Below are 13,022 nucleotides of genomic sequence, written 5' to 3'. Positions count from 1 at the left end.
TAACCTATTACAATGACAGCCTACCGGGGAACAGTGTTCAGGGGCAGAAGGACAGATTTTTACCTTGTCAGCTCAGCAGATTTGATCCAGCAACCTTTTGGTTACTGGCCTAACGCTCTAACCACTAGGCTACCTGCACACCCCAGTATGTGTAACCTAACCTAGTATGTGTAACCTAACCTAGTATGTGTAACCTAGTATATGTAACCTAGTATGTGTAACCTAACCTAGTATGTGTAACCTAGTATATGTAACCTAGTATGTGTAACCTAACCTAGTACGTGTAACCTAGTATATGTAACCTAGTATGTGTAACCTAACCTAGTACGTGTAACCTAGTATATGTAACCTAGTATGTGTAACCTAACCTAGTATGTGTAACCTAGTATATGTAACCTAGTATGTGTAACCTAACCTAGTACGTGTAATCTAGTATATGTAACCTAGTATGTGTAACCTAACCTAGTACGTGTAACCTAGTATATGTAACCTAGTATGTGTAACCTAACCTAGTATGTGTAACCTAACCCAGTATGTGTAACCTAGTATATGTAACCTAGTATGTGTAACCTAACCCAGTATGTGTAACCTAGTATATGTAACCTAGTATGTGTAACCTAACCTAGTATGTGTAACCTAGTATATGTAACCTTGTATGTGTAACCTAACCTAGTACGTGTAACCTAGTATATGTAACCTAGTATGTGTAACCTAACCTAGTACGTGTAACCTAGTATATGTAACCTAGTATGTGTAACCTAACCTAGTATGTGTAACCTAGTATATGTAACCTAGTATGTGTAACCTAACCTAGTACGTGTAACCTAGTATATGTAACCTAGTATGTGTAACCTAACCTAGTATGTGTAACCTAGTATATGTAACCTTGTATGTGTAACCTAACCTAGTACGTGTAACCTAGTATATGTAACCTAGTATGTGTAACCTAACCTAGTATGTGTAACCTAACCCAGTATGTGTAACCTAACCTAGTATGTGTAACCTAACCTAGTACGTGTAACCTAGTATATGTAACCCAGTATGTGTAACCTAACCTAGTATGTGTAACCTAGTATATGTAACCTTGTATGTGTAACCTAACCCAGTATGTGTAACCTAGTATATGTAACCTAGTATGTGTAACCTAACCTAGTATGTGTAACCTAGTATATGTAACCTAGTATATGTAACCTAGTACGTGTACCCTAGTACGTGTACCCTAGTACGTGTAACCTAGTACGTGTACCCTAGTACATGTAATGGCGGCAGCGTAGCCTAGTGGTTAGAGCGTTGGACTAGTAACCGAAAGGTTGCAAGATTGAATCCCCGAGCTGACAAGGTACAAAATCTGTCATTCTGCCCCTGAACAATGCAGTTAACCCACTGTTCCTAGGCTGTCATTGAAAATAAGAATATATTTTTAACTGAGTTGCCTAGTTAAATAAAGGTAAAATCAAAAATAAATAAATTAAAATTGTAACCTGTGTAAGTGTAACCTAGTATACACAAAAACACGTACAGACACACAAACAAATCAAAAGACACATCCATGCATTTTAGTCATATCATGTGGACATTATAAACAAAAGAACATGCTTTGCACACATACTTGCCTTCAAAAAGTATTCAGACCACTTGACTTTTTCCACATTTTGTTGTGTCACAGCCTGAATTTAAAATGGATTCAATTTAGATTGTGTGTTACTAAACTACACACAATACCCCATAATATCAAAGTGGAATTAAGTTTCAGAAATGTTTACAAATTAATAAAAAATGAAAAGCTGAAATGTCATGAGTCGATAAGTATTCAACCCCTTTAGTATGGAAAGCCTAAATAAGTTCAGAGCTGTGTTCGAATACTCAACCTAACTGCACTAACCGTACTATTTGTGACGTGAATTAAGAATATAGTTTGCTTATTGGTCATTGTATGGATATAGTTAGTATGCCAAAAGTTCCTGGATGTCGTACTACGTTCGCCAAAATACGAAATATACAAACAGTGACACTAGTTCCGTGCTTTTAGGGCCCATAATGCAATTCTTCGGAAAATGGGCGTGGCTTTATATTGTTTTCAGATATGAAGAAAATGGCAGCAAAAAGTCAGACAAGAGCGGATACAAATTCATTGCTTTAACTAATTATGACAAATGTTAAGAAAATGTTGAGCAATGTAATAATTTAATGTAAGTTACCTTACACGTTATGTTGGCTGACAATTTGTTAGCTACGCTATCCTTATGATCCACATAGCATATCATTACAGCATTATGTACCAGTATGTGAGCTAGCTACCGAACGTTAGTTGGCTACTAGTACATCAAACTTGCCAGTATTTTAACTTTATGCTATCTAACTACCCAATGTTTATTGACTTGATTATTCCCGTCATTCTTAGCAAAGTGGTATAATCAATGTACGTTCTCAATGGACATTCGAGTGCTTTCGTAAATTCGCTTTGGCTATTTACTCTGATTTCAGGGCACTCTCGTCTGAGTCTAACAGAGCGCAGAATAACTGATGAATTTACGAACGCTCAACACCCGTTGAATATGGCCGGTGTCAGTAAACGTCGGCAAAAAGCGTAATTCAATAGTTGCCAGTAAGAGTTAGAGTCACCAACACTCTGGATAACATGAAAACTGCCTAACAAGCTCTGCTAGGAGGAGTAAAATGGTCAGAGTGAGGTGTTCTCTCATTTGTGTCTGGAAGTAGCTAGCAAGTTAGCCAGTTAGCTTGGGTGCTTTACTGCAGTTGTAAGGTCAGAACGCTCGAATCAACCCTAATCCTCGGCCAGAGTGTCCAGTGTGCACTCTGAACGCTCCCAGAGCGAAAAGCTGTGAATTTACAAACTGACAATCTGATAATGCTCTGAATTTATGAATGCCCAGAGCGCACTCTGGCACTCCAGATTAAATTTAAGACCACACCCGAAGTCATAAAATGTCTAGCTAGTAATTTGTTATGCTAACAAGCTAGCAAGAGGTTGCATAGCAACAGCACCAACTTCCGGTAGACAGGCAAAGCACTAGTACACTCAATTGAAAGGATACCGTTTGTTTACAGTATACTAAAATGAACTAATAGTATATAGTATGTAGTATATACTCATGAAGTATTAGTATTGGTATTCAAACACAGCTCAGGAGTAAAATTGTGCTTAACAAGTCACATAATAAGTTGCATGGACTCAATAATAGTGCAGTAATAGTGTTTAACATGATTTTTGAATGACTACCTCATCTCCGTAACCCACACATACAATTATCTGTAGGGTCCCTCAGTCGAGCAGTGAATTTCAAACACAGATTCAGCCACAAAGACCAGGGAGGTTTTCCAATGCCTTGCGAAGAAGGGCACCTATTGGTAGATGGGTAAAAACAAAAAGCAGACGTTGAGTATCCCTTTGAGCATGGTGAAGTTATTAATTACACTTTGGATGGTGTATCAATACACCCAGAGGAAGGAAACCGCATGAGAGGAAGGAAACCACTTAAAGATTTCACCATGAGACCAATGGAGACTTTAAAACAATTACAGAGCTCTGGCATCAATGTCCCTATACCGGGACGGTTGAGCTAACGTGCGCTAATGTGATTAGCATGACAGTTGTAAGTAACAGCAAACTTTCCAGGACATAGAAATGTCTTATATGGGCAGGACGCTTAAATTCTTGTTAATCTAACTGCACTGTCCAATTTACAGTAGCTATTACAGTGAAATAATACCATTCTATTGTTTGAGGAGAGTGCACAACAACAAAAAACATATCACGGCAACTGGTTTGTTACATTCACCTCTGAAGGTAAATAATGTACTTACATTCAGTAATCTTGCTCTGATTTGTCATCCTGAGGGTCCCAGAGATAAAATGGAGCATAGTTTTGTTTAATAAAATACATTTTTATATTGAAATGTAGGAGCTGGGTTCTACAGTTTGAACCCCTGCTGTCTCTGGCTCCACACCCACCCCGCCCGGCCATCTAGATGTGTGAAAGTTAGTGTATAAGCTAATGATCCATCATGTATGACCTTCCTGGGAGTGTGTAAACTGAAATGTTGTATTACCATATCATTTTTGTATGTTCTTTATAGTTATGTACTTGAAAATGTATCAATTGACCAATTAGGCACATTTGGGCAGACTTGATACAACATATTGATCCAGGATTGCAATGCTTCACTGGATCAATCTGAAACTTTGCACACACTCATGCCATCTAGTGGCCAAAATTGAAATTGCGCCTAAACTGCAATAATATATTATGGCCTTTCTCTTGCATTTCAAAGATGATGGGGAAAAAAATTGAAAACGCATGTTTCTTGGTTTGTATTATCTTTTACCAGATCTAATGTGTTACATTCTCCTACATTAATTTCACATTTCCACAAACTTCAAAGTGTTTCCTTTCAAATAGTATCAAGAAAATGCATATCCTTGCTTCAGGTCCTGAGCTACAAGCACATAGATTTGGGTTTGTCATATTAGGAGAAAATTGAAAAAAGGGCCAGAGCCTTAAAACTTCTTTAAAGCAAGGGCTTGCAAGTAAGCATTTCACTGTAAGGTGAACCTGTAACACTGTAACACTGTAACCTGTTGTGACAAATACAGTTTGATTTGATTTTATCCGACTACCAGTCACTTTTTATGTATAAACCCACCTCAATCACTCCAGTACCACTTCACATTGATTAAGGTACTGACACTGACCTGTATATACTTGCATTCGTGTGTTTCTTTAACTCTTATCATAGTTCTTGTGTGGATTCTATTCGTACTTTTATTTTTTATTCTAATTTATAACTTATTATTCTCATTGTATTGTTGGAAAGAGCTCTCAAGGTAACAATGTCACTGTACTGTTTTACATCTGTTGTATCTTGTACACGTGGCGAATAAAAACTTGAAACAGTTCACACACAAACACACATACACATCGACCTGTATGAAACTCTATTCAACCTCAACGCTAACTCGTTCTAACTCTCACACTCTCCCGAGCGACACTACACACACACACACACACACACACCCTGGTAATGTACTAAAGTAAATCTATTAAACCAGTTCAAATCAGTGACTGGTGATTATGGCCTCACAGTAAATATCTGTATTAGCATTAGCAAATCAGAGACTTCCCTAAAGTATATTAATCTAATTTGTCAGTGATTGTTCACACACACACACATGAACGCACAAAGCACACACACACGGAGCAGGATTGCATCATACAGAATGTTTTCTTTGTTTTCAACGAGACAGATTTTTCTTTGGAACCATGTCAAGCTCATACTGTGGTACTCAATGTGGTCTGTCAGAGGTCTGTCTTCATAAAAACAGACAATGCCAGCTGCCAAATGATGACTGTCTATCATCTGCCATTAATGGGGATTTTACAAAATGAGGGAAATCGTAATTAGCCGTTTTGAAACACCACAGACTGTTAATCTTAAAACTGTAGATTATCATTTCAAACATGCTTGGTGATAACTCAGTCATGTTGGTTTTTAAAAAGAAAAGAAGAGGCGAAGGGAATCGGAAAAGGAGGCGCCAAGTGTCACCGCAAAGTTCTCTGTGATAACATCCAGGGAATCCCCAAGCCCACTATCTGGCTCTCCGTGGCTGTGTGAGGCATATCTCCGGTCTGATCTGCTACAGAGCCATTTGCTGCTTACAGTCAATCATACACACAAACACAAACAGATGGGACTTTACTTTCTACAAGTGATAAGCAATTAATTTATCAAACAGTTATCAGAAAACCACACCTGCCCAATTATTCATTAATGGATAGGCTGCAGTGCAGGAATTTACAACTTCAAACAAAACATCAAAGACAATTAAAATTAGGCATATCACCAACAAGATCTTTCTCCAAACGTCACATTTCGAAGTTGCTCCAAACGTCACATTTGGAAGTGTTTTTGACATCCTGGGTTTACTCCTGCTCAGCATCGTTCTGTGTCTCCAAACACTACATTTCGAAGTTAAGGGTTAAGGTTTGGGATAGGGTTAAAATATTACACTTAGGCATTCATTCCAAATGGTTAAGTTAAGGGTTAAGGTTTGGGATAGGGTTAAAATATTACACTTAGGCATTCATTCCAAATGGTTAAGTTAAGGGTTAAGGTTTGGGATAGGGTTAAAATATTACACTTAGGCATTCATTCCAAATGGTTAAGTTAAGGGTTAAGGTTTGGGATAGGGTTAAAATATTACACTTAGGCATTCATTCCAAATGGTTAAGTTAAGGGTTAAGGTTTGGGATAGGGTTAAAATATTACACTTAGGCATTCATAGGTTAAATAGGTAAGTTTAAAAAAACAAGGTTCCACAACTGGGATTGAACACACAACCTTTGGATCCGGAGTCATGGGGTTACGAAGTTAAGGGTTAGGGTTTTGTAAAGGGTTAACACTAGAACCACTAAGGCAGTCATTTGGACTGTTAATGAATGTCGTTTTTGTATTACTCCACCATTTTACAATTTTTAAAGTCATGCTCCCCCTCCGTCCTTGACGTTTCCTAAATACGTCTGTAAAACACACTGTTGTTGTTAGAATCTTAATATCACAAACAGAACTGGAGTTATAACCCATTTTAGGAAGGCGTGTCATTTAAAAAATAAATAAAATCCACCGTTGCCCCTTTTTCCGACAGTAGAGCCTGCTCTTCTTCTCCTGGTGCCGTGCCCAGTTGATAATCACCCTGAAGGTGCCCTGCCCAGATAGATAATCACCAGATAATCATCATCCAAATGAGTTTTTTATGTTTCTAAATACGAAGTATACATGCACCAAAAACACACCATGCTATTCTTGTTTCATGCGCATATTGGCAGTGTGCATCACAGCTGGATAGGCTGTGTTTCTGCTGTCAGATTTCATGACATAACCTACTGCGTTACTGCTAAAACCAGCTTTGGGTTGGTCTTAAATATCCTAATCAGCGTTGCCTGAAATCAGCACTTTTGAACCATGGTTTAAAGGACACACCTCAAACATGTCCACCCTTCCCATCTGCGCGCCAGCGAGCTGATATAAGACAGGTCAATTGCTGACCCTGGCAGTAGGGCGTTTGACACTAGCGCCGCCTTAACGCCATCTGGAAATAGAGCCCTTTCTGTACTTTACTACGCGAGTGTTTGTCTGTGTGTGTGTAAATCATGTGAATGTGTTCAGTATGTCCGTCTGTGAATGAGCTCCTCCTATTTCTCCTCCTCCTTCTTACCTGGCTCCTGTCCTTGTCAACCTTCTTGAAGCACTTATTGAGGGACAGGTTGTGCCTGACAGAGTTCTTCCAGCCCATGGGAGCATTGGCAAAGTAGGGGAAGTGTTCTAGGATCCAGTTGTATATCTCCTTCACTGGCAGCCTCTTGGACGGAGCGTCCTCAATGGCCATGAAGATCAGGCAGCTGAAGGAATAGGGAGGTTTACAGTTGGGGTTCCGATCGGCGTCGTACGGCAGGTCCCCGCCCGCTATCGGCGATGGCGGCATGTTGTCGTGGTCCCCATCGCCGCGGTTACCGGCCACACCCCCTTCGCCACCCACGGGGCTGACGCTGCGCAGGACAGGGTCTCCGAAGCTGTTGAGCAGGTTCTTGCTCTCATGGAGCCAGTTGAGGTTGGTCAACTCCTCGTCCTCCATACCTGGGGTGGAGGTGCTTTTCTCAGGCTTGGCGGCCCCGCCGGTGAGGGGTGCCAAGGGGAGGACCAAGGGGGCGGGGAAGGCCAGGTTGAGTTCCTCTGCCTCCTGCAGCGAGCTGGCCTGGTAGAGGTGGGAGAGGCTGGCGCTGGCCACGCTGATGCCAGACGCCTCGGGCTTCTTACTGGGGGGCATCACGGGACCCATGGACACCACCACCTAAACTCCTGGAAGTCAGATAGAGAGGGGGGTTAGTGTTAAACAGTTAGTCAATGGTGACAGACAGAGAGCGAGAGAGAGAGAGAGAGAGAGAGAGAGAGAGAGAGAGAGAGAGAGAGAGAGAGAGAGAGAGAGAGAGACAGAGACAGAGAGAGAGAGACAGAGAGAGAGACAGAGACAGAGAGAGCGAGAGAGAGAGAGACAGAGACAGAGACAGAGAGAGAGACAGAGACAGAGACAGAGACAGAGAGAGAGAGAGAGAGAGAGAGAGAGAGAGAGAGAGAGAGAGAGAGAGAGAGAGAGAGAGAGAGAGAGAGACAGAGACAGAGACAGAGACAGAGACAGAGACAGAGACAGAGAGAGAGACAGAGAGAGAGACAGAGACAGAGACAGAGACAGAGACAGAGAGAGAGAGAGAGAGAGAGAGAGAGAGAGAGAGAGAGAGAGAGAGAGAGAGAGACAGAGAGAGAGAGAGAGAGAGAGAGAGACAGAGAGACAGAGAGACAGAGAGACAGAGACAGAGACAGAGACAGAGAGACAGAGACAGAGACAGAGAGACAGAGACAGAGACAGAGAGACAGAGACAGAGAGAGAAAGAGCTGAAGGGAGCAGAGAGAGAAAGAGCTGAAGGGAGCAGAGAGAGAGAGACAGAGACAGAGACAGAGACAGAGACAGAGACAGAGACAGAGACAGAGAGAGAGAGAGAGAGAGACAGAGACAGAGACAGAGACAGAGAGAGAGACAGAGAGAGAGAGAGAGAGAGAGAGACAGAAAGAGCTGGTGAAGAACTCCTAGAGGGCAACAGTCTGCTACTTTTCACCCCGCACACACATACACATACACACACACATACACACACACATACACACACACATACACACACACTCCCACTCAAATACTTCATACAGTGCTATTCAGGGTGTTCGGGACTAGTTTATTATTGGCCACTGATTATAAAACTGACTGCAACTCTTTCTTCAATAGCTGTGGTGTCTGGCACATATAGGGTTAAATCATCAGCATACATGGACACACACGCAAAAAAACTCTGGTCATTCCGCTGCACCCTTTAATGGTTCAAACCGCCGACCAATCAGCCCGTTACCGGTGCATGGCAAACTTTGGGAAAAATCGTGTTTGACCAAATACAATGTCATTTTACAGAAAACAAATCAACAACAGACTTTCAGCATGCTTATACGGAAGGGCACTCAACATGCTCGGCACTGACACAAATGACTAATGATTGGCTGAAAGAAATTGATAATAAGAAGATTGTGGGAGCTGTTCACTTATGACCTTCCACTGACCTTGAATAAAGCCTGCATGTCTATGTATGCTGACGACTCAACGATATACATCAGCTACAACAGTAAAATAAATAACTGACACCCTTAACATAAAAGTCCAGTCTGTTTTAGAATGGGTAACAAACAAGGCTGGTGCTAAAAAATAAATACAAAAAATAAAAGCATTGTTTTTGAAACAAATCACTCACTCAACCCTAAACCTCATCTAGATCTGTTACTGAATAATGTGGCGACTGAGCAAGATGAGACTAAATTGCTGGGTGTTACGCTGGATAGCAAGCTGTCATGGTCAAAACATACTGTATAGAATCAATGGTTGCTAAAATTGGAAGAGGTCTCTCCATGATTAGGTGATGCTCTGCTTTCTTGAGATCTAAATCAACCAGGCAGGTCCTACAGGCCCTAGTTTTGTCACACCTGGACTACTGCCCAGTTGTGTGGTCATGTGAGGCAAAGAAAGACAAAGGAAAATTGCAGTAGGTCCAGAACAGAGGAGCAGTATTGCAGTTAGACGTACACAGAGGGTGAATGTCAGTTGCGTGCATGTCAATCTCTCCTGGCTCAAAGTTGAGGAGAGATTTTCTGCATCACTATTGGTCTTTGTGCGAGGTAATGATTGTTTAAAGGTACTGAACTGTCTGTTCAAGCAGTTGGCACACAGTTCGGACACTCAGTATTAATCTAGAGGCGAAAGAAACACACCTATTTAGGCGAGGTGCTGGCTAGCGGAGTAGAACACTTAAAAATTAAAGGAGAGCCGCACACTCTAGGAGCTCAGATGCAATAATTTAATAACTCTGATTTACCACCCCAAGATATCCCTGCACAACGTCTATTTGCGCCCCTACTGCATGGAAACTACAAGTGTAATGGCTGTGGTCAATGCAATGGCACTTATAAATGTAGATCCTTCAAACACCCTCAAACAGGGAAACAGATCCCAATCAAAGGTGTTATCAAGTGCTCCACTAAGGCAGTTATTTATCTTATAACTTGTCCATGTGGTAAAATTTATGTGGGTAAAACAAAACGCGAATTAAAAGTACGAATCTTCGTAACATCGTAACACCATTAGGTGCAAAAACTTGACTTACCCAGTTACGGCCCACTTTTTGGAAGCAAACCACTCGATTTCATCCCTACGTTATATCGGCATCGAACATGTCACCCTCCCTAGGAGAGGGGGTGACCTCGACAAGTTATTGTTGAAAGGCCATCTGAAGCCATTCTTGTGATTATTGTGATTTTGTTATTGTAAATGTTTGTAGGCCTATGCAGCCAAATTGTATCTATGATCGTATGCTATCCATGTTTTTGGTATGTTATTTTTATATCTGAAGATTAACCAATGATATCAGGCCACACCCGGCCATGATTACAGACATCTTTGTGTGTCCTTTGACACTATATAAACTAGTGACACGCAGTGTTTGTCATCATACCCCCCTGATAAAGACAGCTTGTCTGTCGAAACGATGGTTATTAAATTATTGCATCTGAGCTCCGAGAGTGTGCGGCTCTCCTTTATTTTTCAAATGCACAGTATTAACACCCTAGAGTTCGATTGATGCACCGGTGCGTCAATCTAAGTTACATAACAAAAACATCCCCATCAAAATCAGTCAGTCTAAACGAGAGATCTTGTTTTGCATTGGATCCATTCACCAGTGTTTTCACATGGTGAATCGCATTTTCACATCTGCATTGAAAGATGGCAGAGGTAGAGCGGTGTTTGTCAGACCATGAGACATCCCGAAAGTCAGTCTTCTCACGTAAACGTCGGTTTGACCTACAAAACGAATGGGACACCACTGTGAAAAGGGAGATTCCCACGAATACGATGTTGTTCCATTTTACTCTGTGACCCCCACAAGTTTCAGGGACTTGCCTGAAGGTAAGTGGTACGGGTTTTCAAAAAATGAATGGAAGTATGAAGTTAGTTTTGTGCCTACCCAAAAAAAGGGGTTAAATATTTGTCAAAAAAATAAGATGTAAAAAAAAACTCAGGAAATATATAGTATATCTCCTAGATTTAGGACAGACACTTCAAAACCTTGTTTCTTACATTTTTTGAATGTCCTTTTTGCCATTGTGTATATGTTTTTCAATGCATTTCTATGGGCTTTAGTAGTAAAGGCACAAATCTATTCTAAATAAAAAAGCTAAATGATCCATAGTATGAGCATCTTAAAACAATTCCATGTGTCAGCTTAACACCCCTCCCCCCTCCAACATCTTACACTCTAAAGAATTAAATAGAGCCATGACTAAATGGAACTCTCTGCCACCCCAGGTAACTCAAACTAGCAATACAATCAGATTTTAAAAACAGGTAAAATAACACCTTATGGTATGACAGGGACTGTGAAGAGACACAGACATTTTTATATATTTTGTATTGTATTTTGCATTGTATTATGTATTGTTTTATGTAGTGTTATGTATTTCAATTGTTGTGTTTTGTTTTCTGTTTGGAGCCTAGGAAGAGTAGTTGATGATCCTAATACAATACTAAATAAATAAAGTATGTTATTAATTTGTTTATAGAGAAATACAGTAGCATTGTATTTGGTGAAACACTTTTTTACAACAGGGCTAAGCGCTGGCAGCAAGCTGATAGGTCGGTTGTTAGAACCAGTAAAGGCCGCTTTACCATTCTTGGGTCACGGAAAGACTTTGGATTCCCTCCATGCCTGAGGACAAACACTTTACTCTAAACTCAGATTAAATATATGATAGATATGAGTGGCTATAGAGTCAGCTACCATCCTCAGTAGCTTTCCATCTAAGTTGTCAATGCCAGGAGGTTTGTCATTATTGATCGATAACAATCACTTTCCCACCTCTCCCACACTAACTTCTAACTTACAATACTTTTCTTCTAATATTTGTTTTTTAATGCATGAATATGATGGCTTACTGTTTGTTGTAGGCATTTCCTGCCTAAGTTAGCCCACTTTACCAATGAAATAATCATTCAAATAATTGGCAATATCAAATGGTTTTGTGATGAATAAGCCATCTGACTCGATGAAATAACCAGGCTGTTGTAGCCCTAACCTTCACATAACCAGGCTGTTGTAGCCCTAACCTTCACATAACCAGGCTGTTGTCGCCCTAACCTTCACATAACCAGGCTGTTGTAGCCCTAACCTTCACATAACCAGGCCGTTGTAGCCCTAACCTTCACATAACCAGGCTGTTGTCGCCCTAACCTTCACATAACCAGGCCGTTGTAGACCTAACCTTCACATAACCAGGCCGTTGTAGCCCTAACCTTCACATAACCAGGCCGTTGTAGCCCTAACCTTCACATAACCAGGCCGTTGTAGCCCTAACCATCAGATAACCAGGCCGTTGTAGCCCTAACCTTCACATAACCAGGCCGTTGTAGCCCTAACCTTCAAATAACCAGGCCGTTGTAGCCCTAACCTTCACATAACCAGACTGTTGTAGCCCTAACCTTCAAATAACCAGGCCGTTGTAGCCCAAACCTTCACATAACCAGGCCATTGTAGCCCTAACCATCAGATAACCAGGCCGTTGTAGCCCTAACCATCAGATAACCAGGCTGTTGTAGCCCTAACCTTCACATAACCAGGCCGTTGTAGCCCTAACCTTCACATAACCAGACTGTTGTAGCCCTAACCTTCAAATAACCAGGCCGTTGTAGCCCAAACCTTCACATAACCAGGCCGTTGTAGCCCTAACCTTCACATAACCAGACTGTTGTAGCCCTAACCTTCACATAACCAGGCTGTTGTAGCCCTAACCTTCACATAACCAGGCCGTTGTAGCCCTAACCTTCACATAACCAGACTGTTGTAGCCCTAACCTTCAAATAA

At 41.1% G+C, this 13,022-nt stretch overlaps 1 protein-coding gene across 2 annotated transcripts in view; it reads right to left on the bottom strand.

Moving 5' to 3' along the window:
• LOC120023099 (forkhead box protein N3-like) overlaps positions 1-13,022 on the bottom strand; it is a 160,486-nt gene that overhangs the window by 142,740 nt on the left and 4,724 nt on the right. For both annotated transcript variants that reach the window (XM_038967069.1, XM_038967070.1), the window contains exon 2: positions 7,235-7,875. In XM_038967069.1, coding sequence (XP_038822997.1) covers positions 7,235-7,855 — 621 coding nt within the window. In that variant the 5' untranslated portion in view covers positions 7,856-7,875. The remainder of the gene's footprint in view (positions 1-7,234; positions 7,876-13,022) is intronic.

Source organism: Salvelinus namaycush, chromosome 28 (genome assembly GCF_016432855.1).
Source record: "Salvelinus namaycush isolate Seneca chromosome 28, SaNama_1.0, whole genome shotgun sequence".
In the NCBI taxonomy this organism is placed as follows: domain Eukaryota; kingdom Metazoa; phylum Chordata; class Actinopteri; order Salmoniformes; family Salmonidae; genus Salvelinus; species Salvelinus namaycush.
Note: the sequence above shows the minus strand (reverse complement) of the source record. Positions and strands in the feature narration are given on the sequence as shown.